The sequence below is a fragment of the Mobula birostris genome, chromosome 2 (genome assembly GCF_030028105.1).
Source record: "Mobula birostris isolate sMobBir1 chromosome 2, sMobBir1.hap1, whole genome shotgun sequence".
In the NCBI taxonomy this organism is placed as follows: domain Eukaryota; kingdom Metazoa; phylum Chordata; class Chondrichthyes; order Myliobatiformes; family Myliobatidae; genus Mobula; species Mobula birostris.
Genome location: NC_092371.1, coordinates 222013667 through 222039364, shown reverse-complemented (window position 1 = coordinate 222039364; position 25698 = coordinate 222013667). Strand labels below are relative to the sequence as shown.

Below are 25698 nucleotides of genomic sequence, written 5' to 3'. Positions count from 1 at the left end.
GGTGAAACCCGACACAGATTGGAGGACTGCTTCGTCGAGCACCTCCACTCCGTCCACCAAAACAGACAGGATCTCCCGGTAGCCACCCACTTCAACTCTGCTTCCCACTCCCATTCAGATATGTCCATACCTGGCCTCCTCTACTGCCATGATGAGGCTAAACTCAAGTTGGAGGAGTAACACCTCATATACCATCTAGGTAGTCTCCAGGCCCTTGGTATGAACATAAAATTCTCCAACTTCCAGTAATTCCCTCCCCCTCCCTTCCTCTATCCCTATGTCACTCTGCCCCCTCCCCCAGCTGCCTATCACCTCCCTCATGCTTCCGCTTCCTCCTCCTACTACCCATTATTTTCCTGCCTATGATGTCCTTGCTTCCCCTCCCCCACCCCTTTCTTTCAAATTACTGGTTTTTCAACTGAACCTACAAGCATTCTTCAAATCCTTCCCCCTCCTTCTTTGTTCAGTCCTGACGAAGGGTTCCGGCCAGAAACGTCGACTCATCGTTTCAACTGATGCTGCCCGACCTGCTGAGTTCCTCCAGCGTGGCTGTGGCTGTGAAGAGCAGAGAGGTGAAGAGAACTGCAGTGTTGATAGGAGACTCTATAGTCAGAGAACAGAGACAAGATTCTGTGTGTGCGATGGAGACATCCAGATGGTATGTTGCCTCCTTGGTGCCAGGATCAGGGCTGTCTCAGATCAGATCCAAGGCATTCTCAAGGGTGAGGGAGACCATGCTGGAGTCTTGGTACATTACAAGGTGAGGAGGTCCCAAAGAGAGATTTTAGGGAGCTGGGTAGAAAGCTGAAAAACAGGACCTTCAGGGAAGTAATCTCTGGATTGCTGCCTATGCCATGTGCCAGTGAGGATAAGAATAGGTCGATTTGGCAGGTAAATGTGTGGCTGAGGAACTGGTGCTGTGAGTAGGGCTTCAGGTTTATGAATCATTGGCATTTCTTCTGGGGAAGGTATGACCTGTACAAAAGGGACAGTTTACACATGAACCCAAGGCAACACTGAGTCATTGCTGAAAGAAGATGATAGCTTAAGTCCAACAATACACACTGTATCGAAAGGACAGGCAGAAAGGCAGAGGGTTGGCATGGCTCTGTTAGTAAAAACTGAAAATGAATCATTAGAAAGAGGTGACACAGGGTTGGAAGATGTTGAATTGCTGTCGATAGAGCTAAAGAACAGCAAGGGTAAAAGACCCTTTTTTTTTTGCAGAACAGGCCACAGAAGGACTTAGATTACAGGAATGGACACAGAAGTCATATATGGTACAGTCTCGGGAAGCGTATGGTCATGCTCTTTGGTTATAAAAAAAAAGGGTTGACTATTTTCTAAATGAAGATGAAGTACAAAAATCTGAGGTGCAAAAGGATTTGGAAGTCCTTGTGCAGGATTTCCTAAAGGTTAATTTGCTCGTTGAGTCTGTGGTGAAGAAGGCAAATGCAATGTTAGCATTCATTTCAAGAGGACTAGAATATAAAAGCAAGGATGTAATGTTGAGACTCGATGGAACAAATGACCCAATTCTGCTTCCATCTCATATGGTGTTATACAACCAAATTCAGTCTCAAATCTAAATAAAGCAAACCACAAAGCCAAAAGATGTTTTTTTTAATGGATTGGGAAACCATGTATTTAAACAAGTATTGGCTAATGTTTAAAATAATTAATAGGTGATTTCCAAACCATATTTAAAAGGCAAACAAAAACACGGCAGGAGCAGTGGATCTGCCATCACTTGGGTCAATACTGGCTTTAAAAGACGCGAGAACTTGAGAAATCACCAGTAGAGGATCAAAACAAGTAGAAATGGATTAGTTTGCCGAGAAACAAAAGGAAAGATTAACTAAGGTTAATATTTTTCTGTATGTGTGATTCAATCAGCCTATAGGAAAGATTATGTACTCCACTGGGAAGGTGAATGGTTCAAAGGCCGTGTACAGGCTTTAATACAGATACAAAATGTTAAATTATTGATATGATTGAATTCAATCAATTTAAGTTATATTCAAATATGCTAAAGGATCCTTGTGACATTTCCCTATTTGGAATCCTAAAACCTTTAATGTGAGCATTCAAAAATGCTTGCAGTTTGCAGGTTCAATGTTGTTGTTTAAAGTTAGTTACTTCCAAGCACCTTAAAACTGTGCCCTCTCAAGTCAGCCATTTCAGCTCTGGGAAAAGGCCTCTGACAATCCACATGATCAATGCCTCTTATCATCTTATACACCTCTATCAGGTAACCTCTCATCCTCTGTTGCTCCAAGGAGATAAGGCTGAGTTCACTCAACCTATTCTCATAAGGCATGTTCCCCAATCCAGGCAACATCCTTGTAAATCTCCTCTGCACCCTTTCTTTAGTTTCCACATCCTTCCTGTAGTGAAGTGACCAGAACTGAGCACAGTACTCCAAGTGGGGTCCGACCAGGGTCCTATATAGCTGTAGCATTACCTCTCAGCTCTTGAACTCAATCCCACGATTGATGAAAGCCAATGCACCATGTGCCTTCTTAACCACAGAGTCAACCTGTGCAGCAGCTTTAAATGTCCTGTGGACTTGGACCCCAAGATCCCTCTGATCCTCCACACTGCCAAGAGCTTTACCATTAATACTATATTCTGCCATCATATTTGACCTACCAAAATGAACCACCTCACACTTATCCGGGTTGAACTCCATCTGCTATGTTCTCAGCCCAGTTTTGCATCCTATCAAAGTCCCGCTGTAACCTCTGACAGCTCTCCACACTATCCACAACACCCCTAACCTTTGTATCATCAACAAATTTACTAACCCATCCCTCCACTTCCTCATCCAGGTCATTTATAAAAATCACGAAGAGAAGGGGTCCCAGAACAGATCCCTAAGACACACGACTGGTCACTGACCTCCATGCAGAATATGACCCGTCTACAACCACTCTTTGCCTTCTGTGGGCAAGCCAGTTCTTGATCCACATATCAATGTCCCCTTGGATCCCATGCCTCCTTACTTTCCCAATAAGTCTTGCATGGAGTACCTTATCAAATGCCTTGCTGAAATCGATATACACTACATCTATTGCTCTACCTTCATCAATGTGTTTAGTTACACCCTCAAAAAATTCAATCAGGCTCGTAAGGCATAACCTGCCTTTGACAAAGCCATTCTGACTATTCCTAATCATATTATGTCACTCCAAATGTTCATAAATCCTGCCTCTGAGGACCGTTTCCAGAAACTTACCAATCACTGAAGAAGGACTCACTGGTCTATCATTTCCTGGGCTAACTCTACGCCCTTTCTGGAATAATGGAACAACATCTGCACCCTCCAATCCTCTGGAACCTCTCCCATCCCCATTGACGATGCAAAAATCATCGCCAGAGGCTCAGCAATCTCCTCCCTCGTTTCCCACAGTAGCCTGGGGTACATCACGTCCGGTCCTGGTGACTTATTGAACTTGTTGCTTTCCAAAAGCTTCAGCACATCCTCTTTCTTAATGTCTATATGCTCAAGCTTTTCATGATGATGGAGCAGAGAACCAGAAGCAATGATCCCAAAACAATATCCAAGAAATATTTTAAAAGATTTAAATAATCATTTAAAAGGAATGAAAAAATAAAATGGAGAAATTTAGGAAGAGGATAGGAGGCAGGTACAGGGTTCTGAGTTGGATGATCAGCCATGATCATACTGAATGGAGGTGCAGGCTCGAAGGGCCGAATGGCCTACTCCTGCACCTATTTTCTATGTTTCTCTGTTTCTATTTGAAACAGCAGAGATAGCCAGAGATTCTTTACTGTAGATGAGCAGGGTGCATAGAAGGAAGGAGTTAAAATGACAGTTAAGGAATTTTAAATTGAGCAAAGATAAAAACATTTTGCAAACTTGTCAGTAAGAGATATTGCTATGAGGTTAATGAGAAATTCCAAGAGGAAATAAAAAAGTGAAATGGGAAAATATTAAATTATTTCACAGGGAGCTAGACAAATTAACATTTTATTTGATGATGGGGGTGATGGAAGAAATAGTGGAAGAGATGCACTTAAAGAGCAGTAAGAGTGGAAACATTTAATTAAATTGAATCAGAAGATAAATTTCTCATTTGGATAAATTACATTCATGCATTTTCAAAGACGTCTAGTGCAGGGGTCCCCAAACTTTTTTGCACTGCGGATCGGTTAATTATTGACAATATTCTTGCCGACCGGGCGTGGGGGGGCGGTAGGGTCGGGTTACCAACGGACAAAAGTAGCCCTGTTTAACCTGAGAAAGACTACCATGACCATGAAGCCTTGCACGGGCTGCCGTGCGCATGCGTGTACGTGCCGATTTTTTTTCCCCCTACAAATCGTTTTTGGCGATTCTGTTCGGGAGGGGGTGTTAATCACAACCGGAATATAGGTGATAATTGGCTAATACACTCAATTTTATTTCTAAAAGGGTTTATCTAACGAATTTAATATTAAACACAGCGCATATTTTCCTCGCGTGAAAATAGTGATAAGTCAATTATAAGTCAGTAGCATCAGAATATTTTAAGTAACGTTTGGATATTAAACACACAGCACATATTTATCCCCGTATGAGCATATAAAATCATTGCAACGCACCAATATCGCTGAATCAGTGGGAGCCCTGAGCTGAATACTTGTTTTCCTACAACAAGACGGTGCCATCGAGGGGTGATGGGAGACAGCGATACGCGAAGGAGGTTCCTTATGTCCAGTCTATTCCGCAATTTAGTTTTCGTTGTATTCATTGCAGAGATATGTTGGAAATGGAAGCAACGTTTTCAGTGCTTTCGTGGCTATCTCAGGATATTTAGCCTTGACTTTGATCCGGAATGCCGACAGAGATGTTATGTCAAACATACTTTTCAGCCCGTCGTCATTTGCAAGCTCGAGGAGTTGATCCTCTTCCCGCGCTGACATGGCTGACGCATGCGTAGTGAGCTCGCGTGCGTTCGCGCTCGACAGTGGGCGTGACAGGGAATGAGGAAAGGTGCCGCTGACTCCTATCGTCAAATCATATCGTTCCCTCGCGGCCCGGTGGCTGGGGACCACTGATTTAGAAAATTTTCCTGTACACATTTTACAAAGTCTAACCCGTCTAGACCTTTAACAGTATGGGAGTCCCACTCAATGTGTGGGAAATTAAAATCCCCTACTATCACAACTTTATGTTTCCCGCGGTTGTCTACCAATCTCTCTGCAGATTTGCTCCTCCAATTCTCGCTGACTATTGGGTGGTCTATAATACAACTCCATTAATGTGGTCATACTTTTCCTGTTTCTCAGCTCCACCCATATGGCCTTGGTAAACAAGCCCTCTAATCTGTCCTGCCTGAGCACTGCTGTAACATTTTCCCTGACAAGCAATGCCACCCCCCCCCCACCCTTCATTCCTCTGCCTCTATCACGTCTGAAACATCGGAACCCTGGAACATTAAGCTGCCAGTCCTGCCCCTCCTGTAGCCAAGTTTCACTAATGGCTATAATGTCGTAATTCCATGTGTCAGTCCATGTCCTCAGCTCGTCTGCCTTCCCCACAATACTCCTTACATTGAAATAGACACACCTCAGAAGATTAGTACCACCACACACAATCATTCTATCTGTGACTTTGCATGAACTTAAAACATCATTTATTTTCACCCCTCACTATCTGCTCTGGCACTCTGGTTCCCTCTTTCCTCAGATTAGGGACCAAAACTGCACACAGTACTCCAGGTGTGGTCTCACCAAGGCCTTGTACAACTGCAGTAGTACCTCCCTGCTCCTGTACTTGAATCTTCTTGCTATGAATGACAGCATACCATTTGCCTTTTCCACCGCCTGCTGTACCTGCATGCCCACTTTCAATGACTGGTGTATAATGACACCCAGGTCTCGTTGCACCTCCCCTTTTCCTAATCGGCCACCATTCAGATAATATAATCTGCTTTCCTGTTTTTGCCACCAAAGTGGATAACCTCACACTTATCCACATTAAATTGCATCTGCCATGAATTTGCCCACTCACCTAACCTATCCAAGTCACCCTGCATCCTCTTAGCATCCTCCTCACAGCTAACACTGCCGCCCAGCTTCGTGTCATCTGCAAACTTGGAGATGCTGCATTTAATTCCCTCATCTAAGTCATTAATATATATTGTAAACAAGTGGGATCCCAGCACTGAGCCTTGTGGTACCCCACTAGTCACTGCCTGCCATTCTGAAAAGGTCCCATTTATTCCCACTCTTTGCTTCCTGTCTGCCAACCAATTCTCTATCCACATCAATACCTTACCCCCAATACTGTGTGCTTTAAGTTTGCACACTAATCTCCTGTGTGGGATCTTGTCAAAAGCCTTTTTAAAATCCAAATATACCACATCCACTGGTTCTCCCCTATCCACTATACTAGTTACACCCTCAAAAAATTCTGTGAGATTCGTCAGACATGATCTTCCTTTCACAAATCCATGCTGACTTTGTCCGATGATTTCACCGCTTTCCAAATATGCTGTTATCACATCTTTGATAACTGACTCTAGCATTTTCCCCACCACCGATGTTAGGCTAACCGGTCTATAATTCCCCAGTTTCTCTCTCCCTCCTTTTTTAAAAAGTGGGGTTACATTAGCCACCCTCCAATCCTCAGGAACTAGTCCAGAATCTAAAGAGTTTTGAAAAATTATCACTAATGCATCCACTATTTCTTGGGCTACTTCCTTAAGCACTCTGGGATGCAGACCATCTGGCCCTGGGGATTTATCTGCCTTTAATTCCTTCAATTTTCCTAACACCACTTCCCTACTAACATGTATTTTCCTCAGTTCCTCCATCTCACTGGACCCTCTGTCCCCTACTGTTTCTGGAAGATTATTTACGTCCTCCTTAGTGAAGACAGAACCAAAGTAGTTATTCAATTCGTCTGCCATGTCCTTGCTCCCCATAATCAATTCACCTGTTTCTGTCTGTAGGGGACCTACATTTATCTTAACCAATCTTTTTCTTTTCACATATCTGTAAAAGCTTTTACAGTCAGTTTTTATGTTCCCTGCCAGTTTTTTCTCAATCTTTTTTCCCCTTCCTAATTAAGCTCTTTGTCCTCTTCTGCTGGACTCCGAATTTCTCCCAGTCCTCAGGTGAGCCACTTTTTCTGGCTAATTTGTGTGCTTCTTCTTTGGAATTGATACTATCCCTAATTTCCCTTGTTAGCCACGGGTGCACTACCTTCCTTGATTTATTCTTTTGCCAAACTGGGATGAACAATTGTTTTAGTTCATCCATGCGATCGTTAAATGCTTGCCATTGCATATCCACAGTCAACCCTTTAGGTGTCATTTGCCAGTCTATCTTAGCTAATTCACACCTCATACCTTCAAAGTTACCCTTCTTTAAGTTCAGAACGTTTGTTTCTGAATTAACTATGTCACTCTCCATCTTAATGAAGAATTCCACCATATTATAGTCACTCTTACCCAAGGGGCCTCTCAGGACAAGATTGCTAATTAACCATTCCTCATTGCTCAATACCCAGTCTAGAATAGCCTGCTCTCTAGTTGGTTCCTTGACATGTTGGTTCAAAAAACCATCCCGCATACATTGCAAGAAATCCTTTTCCTCAGCACCCTTACCAATTTGGTTCACCCAATCTATATGTAGATTGAAGTCACCCATTATAACTGCTGTTCCTTTATTGCACACATTTCTAATTTCCTGTTTAATACCATCCCCAACCTCACTACTACTGTTAGGTGGCCTGTACACAACTCCCACCAGCGTTTTCTGCCCCTTAGTGTTATGCAGCTCTACCCATATCAATTCCACATTCTCCTGGCTAATGTCCTTCCTTTCTATTGCATTAATCTCCTCTCTAACCAGCAATGCTACCCCACCTCCTTTTCTTTCATGTCTATCCCTCCTGAATATTGAATATCCCTGAATGTTGAGCTCCCATCCTTGGTCACCCTGGAGCCATGTTTCTGTGATCCCAACTATATCATATTCATTAATAACAATCTGCACTTTTAATTCATCAAACCTTGGCCAAAGGCCCCATGTTCTTCTCCTGTATAACTCAAAGCCCAGATGAAAGTCATCTATATTTATGGGAAGAAGCTGTTCCTGAAACGTTGAGTGTGTTTCCAGGCTCCTGTACCTCCTCCTTGATGGTAGCAATGAGAAGAGGGTATGTCTTGGGTGATGGGAGTCCTTAACGATGGATACCACCTTTTTGAGGCATTGCCTTTTGAAGGTGTCCTCGATGCTGGGGAGACTAGTGCCCATGATGGAGTTGGCTGAGTCTGCAAACTTCTGCAGTTTTTTTATGATCCTGTGCAGTGGCCCCTCCATACCAGATGGTGACACACCCGTTAGAATGCTGTCCATCTGTAGAAATTTCCAAGTATGTTTGGTGACATACCAATTCTCCAGACTCCTAATGAAATATAGTCACTGTTGTGCCTTCTTTATATTTGTCAATATGTTGGACTCAGGTTAAAACTTTGGAGGTACTGACAGCCAGGAACTCGAAACTGCTCACATTTTTCACTGCTGATCCCTCAACGAACATAACACTCAACTTTCTATTTAATTAGGGTAATTGTTTTTTACTTTTTATTTTTCAAATTTGTTTCACAGCACAGAATAGGCCCGACTGATCTTTCAAGCCAAACAGCCCAGCAATCCCCTGACTTATTCCTAGCCTAATGACTGATTAGTGTTGGCGCGTGGCCAAGTGGTTAAGGCGTTCATCTGGTGATTTGAAGGTCGCTAGTTTGAGCCTTGGCTGAGGCAGCGTGTGTGTCCTTGAGCAAAGCACTTAACCACACATTGCTCTGCGACGACACCGGTGCCAAGCTGTATGGGTCTTAGTGCCCTTCCCTTGGACAACATCGGTGGTGTGGCAAGGGGAGACTTGCAGCATGGGCAACTGCTGGTCTTCCATAGAACCTTGCCCAGGCCTGCACCCTGGAAACCTTCCAAGGCGCAAATCCATGGTCTCATGGGACTAACGGTTGCCTATAAATGACCGATTAACCTACCAACTGGTATGTCTTTGGAATGTGGGAGGCAACCAAAGCACCCGGAGGAAACTCATGCTGTTCATGGGGAGAACATAAAATCTCCTTACAGGCCGCAGAGGTAATTGAATCCGGATCACCTGTACTGTAAAGAGTTGTGCTAAACTTACCCTACCATGCTGCCACATTGAGTTTTCTCATATAGAGAGTGACAGCATTGTTGCATTTCTCCAACCCAAGAAGATGGTGATGAACAACATCCAAGAGCCATAGTTCTTGTTACTAAAGGTTCTGCTCAACATCTTTCTAGATTTAGAGCGAGTAGCAATGAAGGATTGGTAGTATACTTTTATGTACTTCAGGATTGTGTGTAACCTGAAGTGGAATATACCGAGATTGGTGTTCCCATGTGACTACAGCCCTCGACCTAAAGTAGTGCTATTTAATCATCTTAGAAGTTTAATAAACTTAATTTATAGATGGCACACATTGGCTTTGGTGTCATCTTCCATAACTTTGTTGACAATTTAGAACAGATTGTATGAGAATTTGTATGCCAAATTGAATTAATTCTGAATTTTGTTGACTGGATATATCAATTGTTTCTGTCTCCACAGCTGCTGCCTAAGAAATTGGGCATCTCCTGATACTTTTGTTTTTTATCTCTATGGAGTGTGTGGTGTGATGTCCACTTGAATGATGGTTATGATTCTCAAGACACAAGGAAGCAGGATCAGACTATTTAACTCTGGCCCACCATTCTCTTCCAGCTTTCTCAGCACATCCACAATCCTTTCAGCACCAATAAATACATCTGCTTCTGAAATATATTTGTTGATTTGGTCTATCTTACCTTCAATAAATTCTACAAGTTCACCAGCTCTAGGTGAACAAATGTCTTCTGATTTCTGCTTTAAATGGCTTACGCTGTATCTCAAGGCTTTTATCCTCATTTCCGGATTCTCCAGTCAGGAACATCCTCCCTATATCTAACCAAGTTAGTCTTGTTTGAATTTTGTAGTTTTTCTAAACAAAAGTGAATAATCCTAATGAACCCAATCTCATTTCTTACTCCAAATCTCCCATTCTAGATATCAGCCTGCTAAACCTTTCTTATGCTCCCTCCATCCTCAGATAAAGACCAAAAATGCAAACAGAAGTCTAAGCAGGGCCTCACCAAAACTCTTTACCACTGCTCTTGTACTCAGATCCTGTTGCATAAAGGCATATATGCTTTAGCCTTTCTAACTGCATCTAAACACTTGCTTTCATCACTGGTATCAAAAGACAAGCAGATCGTGTTGCTTTCACTTCCCCCAAATCATTGTTTATATATAATTATCTGCAGCAACAGACACAAAATGCTGGAGGAACTCAGCAGATCAGGCAGTACCTATGGAAAAGAGTAAACAATTGACATTTAAGAAAGAGTGTGATGACATTGGAGGGGGTTCAAAGGAGGCTCATGAAAATGATTCCACGATTGAATGGCTCATCATATGAAGAGCATTTGATGGATCTGGGCCTTTACTCACTGAAATTCAGAAGAATGGGGGGGGGTGACCTCATTGAAACTTATCGAATGGTGAAAGCCTCGATAGAATGGAAGTGGAGAGAGTGTTTCCTATGGTGGGGAACATTTACTAAGACCAGTAAACACAGCCTCAGAATAGAGGAGCATCCTTTTAGAACATAGATGAGGAGGAATTTCTTTAGCTAGAGAGTGATGAATCTGTGAAATTCAATGCCACAGGTGGTATTGGAGGCCAAGTCAATGGGTATATTTAAGACAAAGGTTGATAGATTCTTGATTAGTTGGGGCATGAAGGGATACAGGGAGAAAGCAAGGGATTGGAGCTGGAGGGAAAACGGATCAGCCATGATGAATTGACATAGAAGATTTAATGGGCCAAATGGCCTAATTCTGCTGATATATTATGGTCTTCTGCTCAGGAGGAAAATTTTGCAAGGTGACTGAGCTGAGAACAGCTCAGCTCTTATCAGGTGATATGTCTCGTTTTATTCTCGTTCAACATTTTCATAATGAATGCCTTTGCTAGACCACATCAGGGGTGTATTTAAGAGTATTCAAGAAGTTTCTTTATCATCTTTAATGATGCCAGTGCCATTCCCCAACCCAGATTTATTTTCAATATATACAACTAAGGTTAAACGGGTACAACTGTGAGTCTCAAATTCTCTCTGATTGATAATCCCGGCCATCTGGTTTATCAATCCAGTAATTTAACAATTGTGCCAACTTTCCCAAGGACAGTGATAATATTCAGTGCCTTTTGCAATTAATCTAAACGTTTAGTTGTACACTGTGTAGGCAAGAGCAGTTTCCATTCTAAAGCCAGTCTATGATAAAACCATTATTTCCATTTTACCCATACAAATAATTCCCAGAACCTCACTAAGACTGGAGATACATCTGGAATCCCCATCTGGAATCCCCAAGCAGGAAGATCAGTGACGTGTGGAAGATCAATTTCAAGAAAAACTTCTATACCATTACTGTATCTAACACTGCCTTTAAAACAGAACACAGGCATTGATAATCACGCACAACTTCACTGATGAATTTGAAATAAATTGGAGCCACACTCTATCTAGTGGTAAACTAACAAAAATATTTGAAACTTGGCTTAATGTGATATGATGCATAATGAAGGTTTGGTCCAAAAATTATTGATGCATTTTAGATTCTTTCCTCCCTTGTTAAATTTCCATACACCTTTTAGAGAAGATGGGATGTTATATTGAAGCTGTATAAGATGTTGACGAGGCCAAATTTGGAGTATTGTGTGCAGTTTGGGTCATCTACAGGGAAGAGTTGAAAGAGTGCAGAGAAAATTTATAAGGAAGGAAACAAATGGACAATAGAAGACTGCAGACATCCCACCCTGCAAAAACTCATTTCAGGGAGGTAGCACCCCTGCCCCCCTCCCCCAGTTGACCTCCAAGGGCGTATGTAATACTTTGTTTAGTGACTTTGTCTAATCTGTAGAACAAGATGGGTATATGCAGAAAATGTGACATTAAAATATGTACTTATTATATTATCATGTTTATTCTATCACAACTTTAAGCAAGTCTGCAGGGAGTTTGGCCTCATCACATAGGACATCAATAGTGTAGCTCCTTAGCAGCTAGCCAGCTAGTTTAAATAACATTAGCAATGCTAATGAACGAATAACATCTGTTAAACTCACCTCAACATGTCTTTTACATTTTAACCCACCATGGACAATAGAAAAGTCACTGTTGCAAACAGTGCAGCGAGCAACACTGTCATTATTTTTGAGGTCGACTGTAAAGCCCGCCCACAGAGAAAACTGATAGGTCTACTTAGCAGGGGTCCCCAACCTTTCTCGCACCGCAGTCTGGTTTAATATTGACAATATTCTTGCGGACCGGCGGACTGGGAGCGGGGTTTTTAATCATGACTGGAATATAGGTGATAAGTCAACTATAAGTCAGTTATAAGTGGCTAATTCACTCAATTTTGTTTCTAAAAGGGTTTATCTAACGAATTTAGTGATAAGTCAATTATAAGTCAATAGCATCATAACATTTTAAGTAACGTTTGGATATTAAACACAACGCATATTTTCCTCATATGAACATATAAAATCATTGCAACACACCGATATCGCTGAATCAGTGGGGGCCCTGGGCTTGTTTTCCTGCAACAAGACGGTCCTATCGAGGGGTGATGGGAGACAGCGATACTCAAAGGGGGTTCCTTGTGTCCAGTTTATTCCGCAATTTAGTTTTCATAGCATGCATTGCAGGAAACTCCATTTCACAGAGATATGATATTGGAAATGGAAGCAACGTTTTCAGTGCTTTTGTGGCTATCTCAGGATATTCAGCCTTGACTTTGATCCAGAATGCCGGCAGAGATGTTATGTCAAACATACTTTTCAGCCTGCCATCACTTGCAAGTTCGAGGAGTAGATCTTCCCTTGCTGACATGGATGACGCGTGGGTAATGACCTCGCACGCGTTGAAGTTCAACAGTGGGCGTGACAGGGAATGAGGGAAGGTGCAGCTGACTCATATCATTTCATATCGCCAAATCATATCATTTCCTCGCAGCCCGGTGGTTGGGGACCACTCTTGGCACCAAGAGAGACCAATCAGGATGCTTGCTCTCCCTTTCCTTCTCCCTCTCAAAAAAATCGATTTCCAGGATATTCTATATAATTTTCGGGCGTCAGGGAGCCACTATCAATATGCGGGAGTCTCCCAGAACTTCCGGGAGAGGTGGGATGTCTGAGACTGATTAAAGCAAGAAGTATTCTGGGATCATATGGGGAGTGTCTGATGACTCTGGGCCTATATTCACTGGAATTGAGAAGAATGGGGAGGGGGATTTCATTAAAATCTATTCAATGTTAGAAGGGCTCAATAGGGAGGTTGTTTCTTATGGTGGGGGAGTCTAAGACCATAGCCTTAGAATAGAGAGGTGTCTTCTTAGAACAGAGATAAGGAGGAATTTCTTTAGCCAGAGACTGTGAATCTGTGGAATACATTGCCCCAGTCAGTTGTGGAGGCCAAGCCACTGGGATACAGGTAGAAGGCAGGAGATTGGGGCTGAGAGGGAAATGGGTCATGCATGATGAAATGTGGAGGTCTTGATGGGCCTAATAGACTCATTCTGCTCCTATATCCTAAGGTCTTAATGTCTGAAAAAGCAAATGAAAATAGAAAACAGAAATATAGAAAACTACAGCACAATTTAGGTCCATTGGCCCACAGTGCTGTGCCGAACATGTACTTACTTTAGAAATTACCTAGGGTTACACATAGCCCTCTATTTTTCTAACCTCCATGTACCTATTCTGGAGTCTCGTAAAAGACCCTATCGTATCCACCTCCACCACTGTCGCTGGCAACATATCCCATGCACTCACCACTCTCTGCATAAAAAAAAAACTTGCCCCTGACATCTCCTCTGAACCTGCTTCCAAGCACCTTAAAACTGTGCCCTCTCATGTTAGCTATTTCAGTCCTGGGAAAAAGCCTCTGACTATCTACATGATCAATGCCTGTCAACATCTTATACACCTCTATCAGGTCACCTCTCATCCTTCGTCGCTCCAAGGAAAAAAGGCTGAGTTCACTCAACCTATTCTCATAAGGCATGCTCCCCAATCCAGGCAACATCCTTGTAAATCTTCGCTGCACCTTTTCTATAGTTTCCACATCCTTCCTGTAGTGAAGTGACCAGAACTGAGCACAGTACTCCAAGTAGGATCTGACCAGGGTCCTATATAGCTGTAATATTACCTCTCGGCTCTTGAACTCAATCCCACGATTGATGAAAGCCAGTGCACCATGTGCCTTCTTAACCACAGAGTCAACCTGTGCAGCAGCTTTAAATGTCCTGTGGACTTGGACCCCAAGATCCCTCTGATCCTCCACACTGCCAAGAGCCTTACCATTAATACTATATTCTGCCATCATATTTGACCTACCAAAATGAACCACCTCACACTTATCCGGGTTGAACTCCATCTGCTATGTTCTCAGCCCAGTTTTGCATCCTATCAAAGTCCCGCTGTAACCTCTGACAGCTCTCCACACTATCCACAACACCCCTAACCTTTGTATCATCAACAAATTTACTAACCCATCCCTCCACTTCCTCATCCAGGTCATTTATAAAAATCACGAAGAGAAGGGGTCCCAGAACAGATCCCTAAGACACACAACTGGTCACTGACCTCCATGCAGAATATGACCCGTCTACAACCACTCTTTGCCTTCTGTGGGCAAGCCAGTTCTTGATCCACATATCAATGTCCCCTTGGATCCCATGCCTCCTTACTTTCCCAATAAGTCTTGCATGGAGTACCTTATCAAATGCCTTGCTGAAATCGATATACATCTACTGCTCTACCTTCATCAATGTGTTTAGTTACACCCTCAAAAAATTCAATCAGGCTCGTAAGGCATGACCTGCCTTTGACAAAGCCATTCTGACTATTCCTAATCATATTATGTCACTCCAAATGTTCATAAATCCTGCCTCTGAGGACCGTTTCCAGAAACTTACCAATCACTGAAGAAGGACTCACTGGTCTATCATTTCCTGGGCTAACTCTACGCCCTTTCTGGAATAATGGAACAACATCTGCACCCTCCAATCCTCTGGAACCTCTCCCATCCCCATTGACGATGCAAAAATCATCACCAGAGGCTCAGCAATCTCCTCCCTCGTTTCCCACAGTAGCCTGGGGTACATCACGTCCGGTCCTGGTGACTTATTGAACTTGTTGCTTTCCAAAAGCTTCAGCACATCCTCTTTCTTAATGTCTATATGCTCAAGCTTTTCATGATGATGGAGCAGAGAACCAGAAGCCATGATCCCAAAACAATATCCAAGAAATATTTTAAAGACTTTAAATAATCATTTAAGAAAAATGAAAAAATAAAACGGAGAAATTTAAGGGGAGCAGAGATAGCCGGAGAACCTTTACTGTAGATGAGCAGGGTGCGTAGAAGGCAGGAATTAAAATGACAGTTAAGGAATTTTAAATTGAGCAAAGATAGAGACATTTTACAAACATGTCAGTAAGAGATATTGCAATGAGGTTAGTGAGAAATTCCAAGAGGAAATAAAAAAGTGAAATGGCAAAATATTAAATTATTTCGCAGGGAGCTACACAAATAAATATTTTATTTGATGATGGGAGAAATAGTGAAAGAGATGCATTTTAAGAGCAGCAAGAGTGGAAACATTTAATTAAATTGAATCAGAAGATAAATTTCTCATTTGGATAAATTACATTCATGCATTTTCAAAGATGGTTAGTGTATTTGATAATTGTTTAGGAAAAGATGTAATGACAGAAGACTGGGAGACAAGTAATACAATACCAATGTTTGAAGAGGATGGAATCTATCAGTTTTACTTTGGTGGTGGGAGGAAAATGGAATCCCTATGAAGGAAGAGAGCAGAACAACATTTAGAAATTTCAGTGCATAATAATTGATAAAATGGTTTATTATCAATCACATATGTATGCTGAGGTACAGTGAAAACATACTTTGTTTGCCATCCATGTTGATCACTTTGTCAGTGCATTGGACAGGAGAGTGTAACTATTTCAAAAGCTTCTTGAAACAGCTGTCAAAGGTGTGATGGGCAGAATGGCCTTCCATAGTATAATATTGACCTATTGAATTTTATGTAGCTGCATTCTGGTTCAATTCCCATCTGTTATTAATACAAAGCTGGTTATGGAAGTCTCAAGTAACATTGTTATTCTTGTTTTTATGACTAATCTTGGTGGTTTGAACATCTAATAGCAGAGTGGTATCAGCTACTAATCTATGCTTGTGGTAAAGTGTACAAATGTGGGAAACTCAGATTGGGAGAAAATGTTGCAAACAGTTTGGTTCATCCTCAAGTTGTTACTCTCCAAGAGGACCACTTCCTTATTGAAGTTTGAGGATAGCTGCCTCAGTGACCCGGAGAGCTGCATGTTGGTGGGAGTCAGAGCTTTATGCTTTGGCTCCTGGTAGAGTCACCAATGCCCAACAGGTCTAAGGGTAGAGGGCAGACTAAGAGTGGTCCTCTGGTCCTCCAGATTCAGGGTTCAGCTCAAGGCGAGCAACCCTGGCTAGCCAAACAAAACTGTTATGGGAACAGCAATGCCGGATCCTTCTGCATCTGTGTGCAATGGTATTCCTGAGTATCCACCCAGCTCCAGAGTGGCTGACAGTAGTGAAAACTGATAGGAAGCTACTGGCATGATGAAGGAATCCCAGAACACCGCCAAACCAAATGTCCAAACACAGACGAGACGCAGGGCCTTCATTGCTGCCCTAAATTCCAGCATGCGTAATGGGAGGTAAATAAGTCAAGTTATTACACATAACTGCCATTACAAGGAAGACATGGCGGCATCTCTAGAAACATTGAAAACATAAAATCCATATACACTATATCTACTGCTCTACCCTCATCAATGTGTTTAGTCACATTCTCAGAAAATTCAGTCAAGATTGTAAGGCACGACCTGCCTTTGACAAAGCCATTCTGACTATTCCTAATCATATTATGCCTCTCCAAATGTTCATATATCCTGCCTCTCAAGATCTTTCCCATCAACTTGCCAGCCAATGAAGTAAGACTCATTGGTCTATAATTTCCTGGGCTATCTCTACTCCCTTTCTTAATTAAGGGAACAACATCCACCACCCTCCACCAGAGGAACCTCTCCTGTCCTCATTGATGATGCAAAGATCATCGCCAGAGGCTCAGCAATCTCCTCCTTCACCTCCCACAGTAGCTTGGGGTACATCTCCACCAGTCCCGGTGACTTATCCAACTTGATGCTTTCCCAAAAGCTCCAGCACTTCCTCTTTCTTAATGTCTATATGCTCAAGCGTTTCAGTCACTTAAGTCATCCCTATATTCGCCAAGATCCTTTTCCGTAGTGAATACTAAAGCAAAGTATTCATTTAGTATCTCTGCTATCTCCTCCAGTTCTATACACACTTTTCCACTGTCACACTTGATTGGTCCTATTCTCTCACGTCTTATCCTCTTGCTGTTCACGCACTTGTGGAATTCCTTGGGGTTTTCCTTAATCCTGTCCGCCAAGGCCTTCTCGTGGCCCCTTCTGGCTCTCCTAATTTCATTCTTAAACTCCTTCCTACTAGCCTTATAATCTTCAAAATCTCTATCATTACCTAGGTTTTTGAAACTTTCATCAGCTTTTCTTTTCTTCTTAACTAGATATACAACTGCCTTTGTACACCACAGTTCCTGTACCCTACCATCCTTTCCCTGTCCCATTGGAACGTACCTGTGCAGAACTCCATGCAAATATCCCCTGAACATTTGCCACATCTCTGCCGTACATTTCCCTAAGAACATATGTTCCCAATTTATGCTTCCAAGCTCCTGCCATTAACCTCATATTTCCCCTTACTCCAAATAAATGCTTTCCTAACTTGTCTGTTCCTATCCCTTTCCAATGCTATGGTAAACGAGATAGAATTGTGATCACTATCTCCAAAATGCTCTCCCACTGAGAGATCTGACACTTGACCAGGTTCATTTCCCAATACCAGATCAAGTACAGCCTCTCCTCTTCTAGGTTTATCTACATACTGTGTCAAGAAACCTTCCTGAACGCACCTAACAAACTCCACCCCATCTAAACCCCTCACTCTATGGAGATGCCAATCAATATTTGGGAAATTAAAATCTCCCAGCATGACAACCCTGCTATTATTACTCCTTTCCAGAATAACTGTCTCCCTATCTGCTCCTTGATGTCCCTGTTACTATTGGGTGGTCTATAAAACACCCAGTATTTACCCCTTCTTGTTTCTAACTTCCACCCACGGAGACTCAGTAGACATGACTTCCTCCTTTCCTGCAGCCGTGACACTTTCTCTGATCAGCAGTGCCAAGCCCCCACCTCTTTTGCCTCCCTGTCCTTTCTGAAACATCTAAAGCCTGGCACTCTAAGTAGTCATTCCTGCCCCTGAGCCATCCAATTCTCTGTAATGACCACAACATCATAGCTCCGAGTACTGATCCACGCTCTAAGTTCATCTGCTTTGTTCATAATACTGCTTGTATTAAAATAGATGCATCTCAAACCATCAGTCTGAGTGTGTCCCTTCTCTATCACTTGCCTATCCTCCCTCTCACACTATTGTGTGGGGATCCAGGAGTGCCCCTATTAACTGTTTGAAGTGAGACAGAGAGAGACATTTATCATTGATGGTTTGTTTGCAAAGGAGAGAGAGACAGAGTTATTTACCACCGATCTGTTGCCTTTGGAAAGGAGAGAGAGACGAAGATTAACGGTTGGACTGTCACTTTAAGGCATTGGAAGTAACTTTGGATTTTTACTGAGTTTGGAGCTGGAGACAGCACCGAGCAGCTCGAAAGTTGCTATGGTGACCAAAGGCAGATTGTTGATGTTACTTTCAAGGACTTGTTGCCTGCTTGTGCATTTCTTTACAGACAAAGGAGGGAGGGGCTCTTTGAATGACAGGTGATGCTCAGCCTGGTGAAATAAATGGGAGGTCAGATGATACAGACCTCAGACACACGATCTGGACACTGAATGAGCATTGTTGTGCCCGCAGAGAAAGTGGGTTTTGGAGGATCGATCAGGCGGATTGATCCAAGTTGCTATTCCAGTTTGAGGAGAAGGGGTTGACTGGTGGGGAGTTGTCTATGTGTCCACTCTCGCCTGGGTGATAGCTCCACCACAGAAGACCGGTCCCCCTGGTTAAAGTCACAGTCGGTGACTTGTAAAGGATTTCGGAGGACGACGAGAAGATCGACGGTATCGGCTCACCTGAAGACTCGACTCGACTCGACTCAACTCTCTCTCTCTCTCTCTCTCTCTCTTTCCATCACTACTCAACTCAATACCATGAACTGAACTGAACTTTACTCATCATCGTAAGACTGTATCTTTTTACCCCTAGACTTAAAGAAGCTTGGTTTTCATACGTATATATTTCACACTTACTTTTATATATAATCATTGCTAACCTGTGTGATTTATCTACATTTATATTACTGTATTGCATAGTTACTAATAAATTTTAGTAGTTTATAGCAATACGAGACTCCAAAGTGGTTTCTATTTCTGCTGGTTCTTTATTCCCGTCACGGGGTACGTGACACTATCTACAGGTTTTCTCTATTTGTGAGCCAACTGCCTCTTCCTCCGTCTCTTCAGTTCGGTTCCCACCCCCCCAGCAATTCTAGTTTAAACTCTCCCCAATAGCTCTAGCAAACCTCCCTTCCAGGATATTGGTCCCCCTCAGATTCAAGTGCAACCCGTCCTTTTTGTACAGGTCACACCTGCCCCAAAAGAGGCCCCAATGATCCAGAAATCTGAATCCCTGCCCCCTGCTCCAATCCCTCAGCCACGCATTTATCCTCCACCTCATTCTATTCTTATACTCACTGTCACATTGCACAGGCAGTAATACAGTACTGAGATTACTACCTTTGAGGTCCTGCTTCTCAACTTCCTTCCTAACTCCCTGTAGTCTGTTTTCAGGACCTCCTCCCTTTTCCTACCCATGTCGTTGGTACCAGTATTAACCACGACCTCTGGCTGTTCTCCTTCTCAGTTCAGTACGAGTGGTGATTTTTAAGTTCGTGGCCTTGAGAAAACCTAGCATATTTATTTTTACCCGTGATGGACTGGGCTGTATCCATTACTTTTTGTAGGTTTTTCCATCAAGGGCATGGGTATTTCCATACCAGGCCATGATGCAAACAGTCAGTATACTTTCCACAGTGCAACTATAGAAGTTTGTCAAAGTTTAGATGACATGCTAAATCTTTGCAAATTTCTAAGAAAGTAGACCAATGCATGACTGCGCAAGCACGTAGACCTCAGCCAGTTAGAACAGTGAGAAGAGTTTAAAAGGAGATGGTTATTTCTTCGCAAACACGAGGAATTCTGCAGATGCTGGAAACTCAAGTAACACACATCAAAGTTGCTGGTGAACGCAGCAGACCAGGCAGCATCTCTAGGAAGAGGTACAGTCGACATTTCGGACCGAGACCCTTCGTCAGGACTGACTGAAGGAAGAGCTAGTAAGAGATTTGAAAGTGGGAGGGGGAGGGGGAGATCCAAAATGATAGGAGAAGACAGGAGGGGGAGGGATGGAGCCAAGAGCTGGACAGGTGATTGGCAAAAGGGATATGAGAGGATCATGGAACAGGAGGCCCAGGGAGAAGGAAAGGGGGGAAGGGGAGAAACCCAAAGGATGGGCAAGGGGTATAGTCAGAGGGACAGAGGGAGAAAAAGGAGAGAGAGAAAGCATGTGTATATATAAATAAATAACGGATGGGGTACGAGGGGGAGGTGGGGCATTAGCAGAAGTTAGAGAAGTCAATGTTCATGCCATCAGGTTGGAGGCTACCCAGACGGAATATAAGGTGTTGTTCCTCCAACCTGAGTGTGGCTTCATCTTTACAGTAGAGGAGGCCGTGGATAGACATATCAGAATGGGAATGGGATGTGGAATTAAAATGTGTGGCCACTGGGAGATCCTGATTTCTCTGGCGGACAGATCGATGGCCTCCTCTACTGTAATTCTGATATGTCTGTCCGCGGCCTCCTCTACTATAAAGATGAAGCCACAATCAGGTTGGAGGAACAGCACCTTATATTCCGTCTGGGTAACCTCCAACCTGATGGCATGAACATTGACTCCTCTAACTTCTGCTAATGCCCACCTCCCCCTTGTACCCCATCCGTTATTTATTTATATACACACATTCTTTCTCTCTCTCTCTCTCCTTTTTCTCCCTCTGACTATACCCCTTGCCCACCCTCTGGGATTTTTCCCCCTTCCCCTCATTCCTTCTCCCTGGGCCTCCTGTCTCATGATCCTCTCATATCCCTTTTGCCAATCACCTGTCCAGCTCTTGGCTCCATCCCTCCCCCTCCTGTCTTCTCCTATCATTTTGGATCTCCCCCTCCTCCTCCCACTTTCAAATCTCTTACTAGCTCTTCCTTCAGTCAGTCCTGACGAAGGGTCTCGGTCCGAAACGTCGACTGTACCTCTTCCTAGAGATGCTGCCTGGCCTGCTGCGTTCACCAGCAACTTTGATGTGTATTGCTTGGTTATTTCTTCATCTGTTTGATCGAGGCATGACTGCACAAGTGCGTGGATGTCAGCCAGTTACAACAGCAAGAAGAGTTTAAAGGAGACAGCTTTATAGAGCGGGCGCCTGAGTAAAGGTAGACAGAGTGGGAGGGCTTTGGTTCAACTGGGATTCGGCAATAACAGGTGGAGGTGAGGTAGGTTGCCTGTGTAGAATACAAACAGGAAGAGTGTGTCTGAGGTCGGTGTTCTGTGCTCGGTGTCAGATGTGGGAAGTCCTGGAGTCTCCCAGCCTCCTGGACGGCCACATCTGCACCCAGTGTGTTGAGCTGCAGCTCCTTAGGGACTGCATTAGGGAACTGGAGATGCAGCTCGATGACCTTCATCGGTCAGGGAGAGTGAGGAGATGATAGATAGGAGTTACAGGCAAGTAGTCATACTGAGGCCTGGGGAGACAGATAAGTGGGTAAAAGTCAGGAGAGGGAAGGGCAAGAGTTAGATACTAGAGAGTACCCCTGTGGCTGACCCCCTTAACAATAAATACTCCTGTCTGAGTACTGTTGGGGGAGATGGCCTACCTGGGGGAAACAACAGTGGCCGCGCCTCTGGCACAGAGTCTGGCCCTGTGACTCAGAAGGGTAGGGAAAGGAAGAGGATGGCAGCAGTGATAGGGGACTCTATAGTTGGGGGGTCAGACAGGCAATTCTGTGGATGCAGGTAAAAAACGCAGATGGTAGTTTGCCTCCCAGGTGCCAGGGTCTGGGATGTTTCTGATCACGTCCACGATATACAAGCGGTGATTGGTAAGTTCGTGGCCTAAGGTAGAAGGAGTCGATTTTAGAAAACCTAGCACATTTATTTTTCAACATAGTCCCCTCCTACATTTACACACTTAGTCCAGCGGTCGTGGAGCATACGGGTCTTGAACCTCCAGAAAGTGTCCACAGCAGGGGTGATTGATATGTTTGTGGCCTAAGGTAGAAGGAGATGAGTTATACAGCTCTCGTTACATGCACATGCAGTTCAACTCTTTGAGTGATTATGCAGAAAGTTTGAAGTTAATAACTCACCTCCTTCTACCTGTAGGCCACAAACTTATCAATCACCTCTAATGAGTTATTAACTTCAAACTTTCTGCATAACCACTCAAAGAATTGAACTGCATGTGCAAGTAACGAGAGCTGTATAACTCATCTCCTTCTACCTTAGGCCACGAACTTATCAACCACCCCTGCTGTGGACACTTTCTGGAGGTCCAAGATCCGTATGCTCCATGACCGCTGGACTAAGTGTGTAAATGTAGGAGGGGACTATGTTGAAAAATAAATGTGCTAGGTTTTCTAAAATTGACCCCTTCTATCTTAGACCACAAACTTATCAATCACCCCTTGTATATCGTGGACGCGATCAGAAACATCCCAGACCCTGGCACCTGGGAGGCAAACTACCATCTGCTTTTTTTTTCCTGTGTCCACAGAATTGCCTGTCTGACCCCCAAACTATTGAGTCCCCTATCACAAACGCAAAATACTCTGCAGATGCTGGCGTCAAAGCAACACTCACAACATGCTGGAGGAATTCAGCAGGTCGGGCAGCATCCGTGGAAACGATCAGTCAACGTTTCGAGCCTGGCGAAGGGTTCCGGCCCGAAACGTTGACTGCTCGTTTCCACGGATGCTGCCTGACCTGCTGAGTTCCTCTAGTGTGTTGTGAGTGTTGCTGAGACCCCTATCACTGCTGCCATCCTCTTCCTTTCCCTACCCACCTGAGTCACAAGGCCAGACTCTGTGCCAGAGGCATGGCTACTGTTGCTTCCCCCAGGTAGACCGTCTCCCCCAACAGTACTAAAACAGGACTACTTATTGTTAAAGAGGGTCAGCCACAGGGGTACTCTCTAGTATCTGACTCTTGCCTTTCCCTCTCCTGACTTTTACCCACTTATCTGTCTCCTGAGGCCTCAATATGACTACTTACCCATAGCTCCTATCTATTATCTCCTCACTCTCCCTGACCAGATGAAGGTCATCGAGCTGCTTCTCCAGTTCCCTAATGTGGTCCCTAAGGAGCTGCAGCTCGACACACTGGGTGCAGATGTGGCCGTCCGGAGGCTGGGAGACTTCAGGATCTCCCACATCTGACACCGAGCACAGAACACTGGCCTCACACACATTCTTCCTGTTTGTATTCTACACAGGCAACCTACCTCACCTCCACCTGTTATCACCGAATCCTTGTTGAACCAAAGCCCTCCCACTCTGTCTACCTCTACTCAGGCGCCCGCTCTATAAAGCTGTCTCCTTTAAACTCTTCTTGCTGTTGTAACAGGCTGACGTCCATGCACTTGTGCAGTCATGCCGCGATCAAACCGATGAAGGAATAACTATCTCCCTTTAAACTCTTCTCGCTGTCCTAACTGGCTGACGTCCACGTGCTCGCGCAGTCGTGCCTCGGTGTTCCTTCTCAGAAGTTTGAAAAAATTTAGCATGTCATCTAAAATTTGACAGACTTCTCTTGTTGCACTGTGGAAGGTATACTGACTGTTTGCATCATGGCCTGGTATGGAAAAACCTACGAAAAGTAGTGGATACAGCCCAGTCCATCACAGGTGAAACTTCCCCACCATTAACCACATCGACAAGGAGCAGTTGCAGGAGAGCAGCATCCATTGTCAGGGACCCCCACCACCCAGACCATGCTCTCTTCTTGCTGCTGCCATCAGGAAGGAGGGACAGGAGCCTCAGGACTCGCACCACCAGATTCAGGAACAGTTATTATCCCTCAGCCATCAGGCTCTTGAACCAGAGGGGATAGCTTCATTCAACTTTACTCGCCCCATTACTAAACTGATTCAACAACATATGGCTCTCTTTTAAAGACTGTACAACACATTCTTGATATTTATTGTTTATTTATTTAATATTATTACCTTGTGTGTTTCTTTTTCTTTTTTTGTATATGCACAGTTTGTTGTCTTTTGCATACTGGTTGTTCGTCTGTCTTTGTTGTGTGGGCTTTTTTCATTGATAGATAGTTCCTTTGTAAATACCATTAAGAAAATGAATCGCAAGGTCATATATGGGGACATATATGTACTTTGATAATAAATATACATTTGAACTTTGATTACCAGGGCAAGTAATCCACTGACACATAGGGAACAAGCTTACATCTTGTCTGTATTGACCACCTTGGTCAATACCAAGTAAACATTAGCTGCCATTAGTCTATCAGCGCAATCCTGACTTTAGAAATACTCGATGTGACCCAGCCGGCTTTTGTAATTCTGTAGAGGATGCAAGCAACAAGTATTGTCTGACAGATAGATGGAAAGTTGGGCATTGGAAAGGAGGGAGCAACTCGGGAAATTTAGAGTTAGACAGTAGGTGGAGCTGCAGTCTCATATGTTCTCAGGTCCTGATGGACTTCAGCCAATGTTCTTTTAAAAAAGGCACTAGCCAACATGATTGATGTTTGTTTCAATTTTCTACATTCTCTAGATTGAGAAAAGATTCCATTAGATTGGAAAAAAAACTAACTGATTTATTCAAAAAGGGAGACAAAAATAATAATTTGTGAGCCTAATTCTGCTCCTATGTCTTATGGTGTAATTCCAGGTTGTTATCCCAATCACTGATTGGGGAAAGCCATTTAGAGTCATAGAATCATAGAAAAGAAAAGCACAGAAACAGGCCTTTTGTCCAATTTAGTCTCTGCTGAGCCATTTAAACTGTCTACTCCCATTGACCTACACCGGGACCATAGACCTCCATACCCCTACCATCCATGTACCTATCTAAACTTCTCTTTTCGTTGAAATCGAACTTGCATGCACCACTTGTGCTGGCAGCTCTTTCCACACTCTCACACAACACTCAGAGTGAAGAAGTTTCCCTTCATGTTCCCCTTAACATTTTCACCTTTTATCCTTAACCCATGACCTCTAGTTGTAGTCCCACCCAAATTCAGTGGACAAAGCCTGCTTGCATTTACCCTATCTATACCCCTCATAATTTTGTATACGTCTATCAGATCTCTCAATCTTTTATGTTCCAAGAAATAAAGTTCTAAC

General features: G+C 43.5%; 1 protein-coding gene across 1 annotated transcript in view; it reads left to right on the top strand.

Moving 5' to 3' along the window:
• LOC140194093 (ectonucleotide pyrophosphatase/phosphodiesterase family member 3-like) overlaps positions 1–9811 on the top strand; it is a 139851-nt gene extending 130040 nt beyond the window's left edge. Inside the window, exon 25 of the mRNA XM_072251516.1 lies at positions 9626–9811. Coding sequence (XP_072107617.1) covers positions 9626–9655 — 30 coding nt within the window. The 3' untranslated portion in view covers positions 9656–9811. The remainder of the gene's footprint in view (positions 1–9625) is intronic.
• Positions 9812–25698: the final 15887 nt, after the last annotated feature.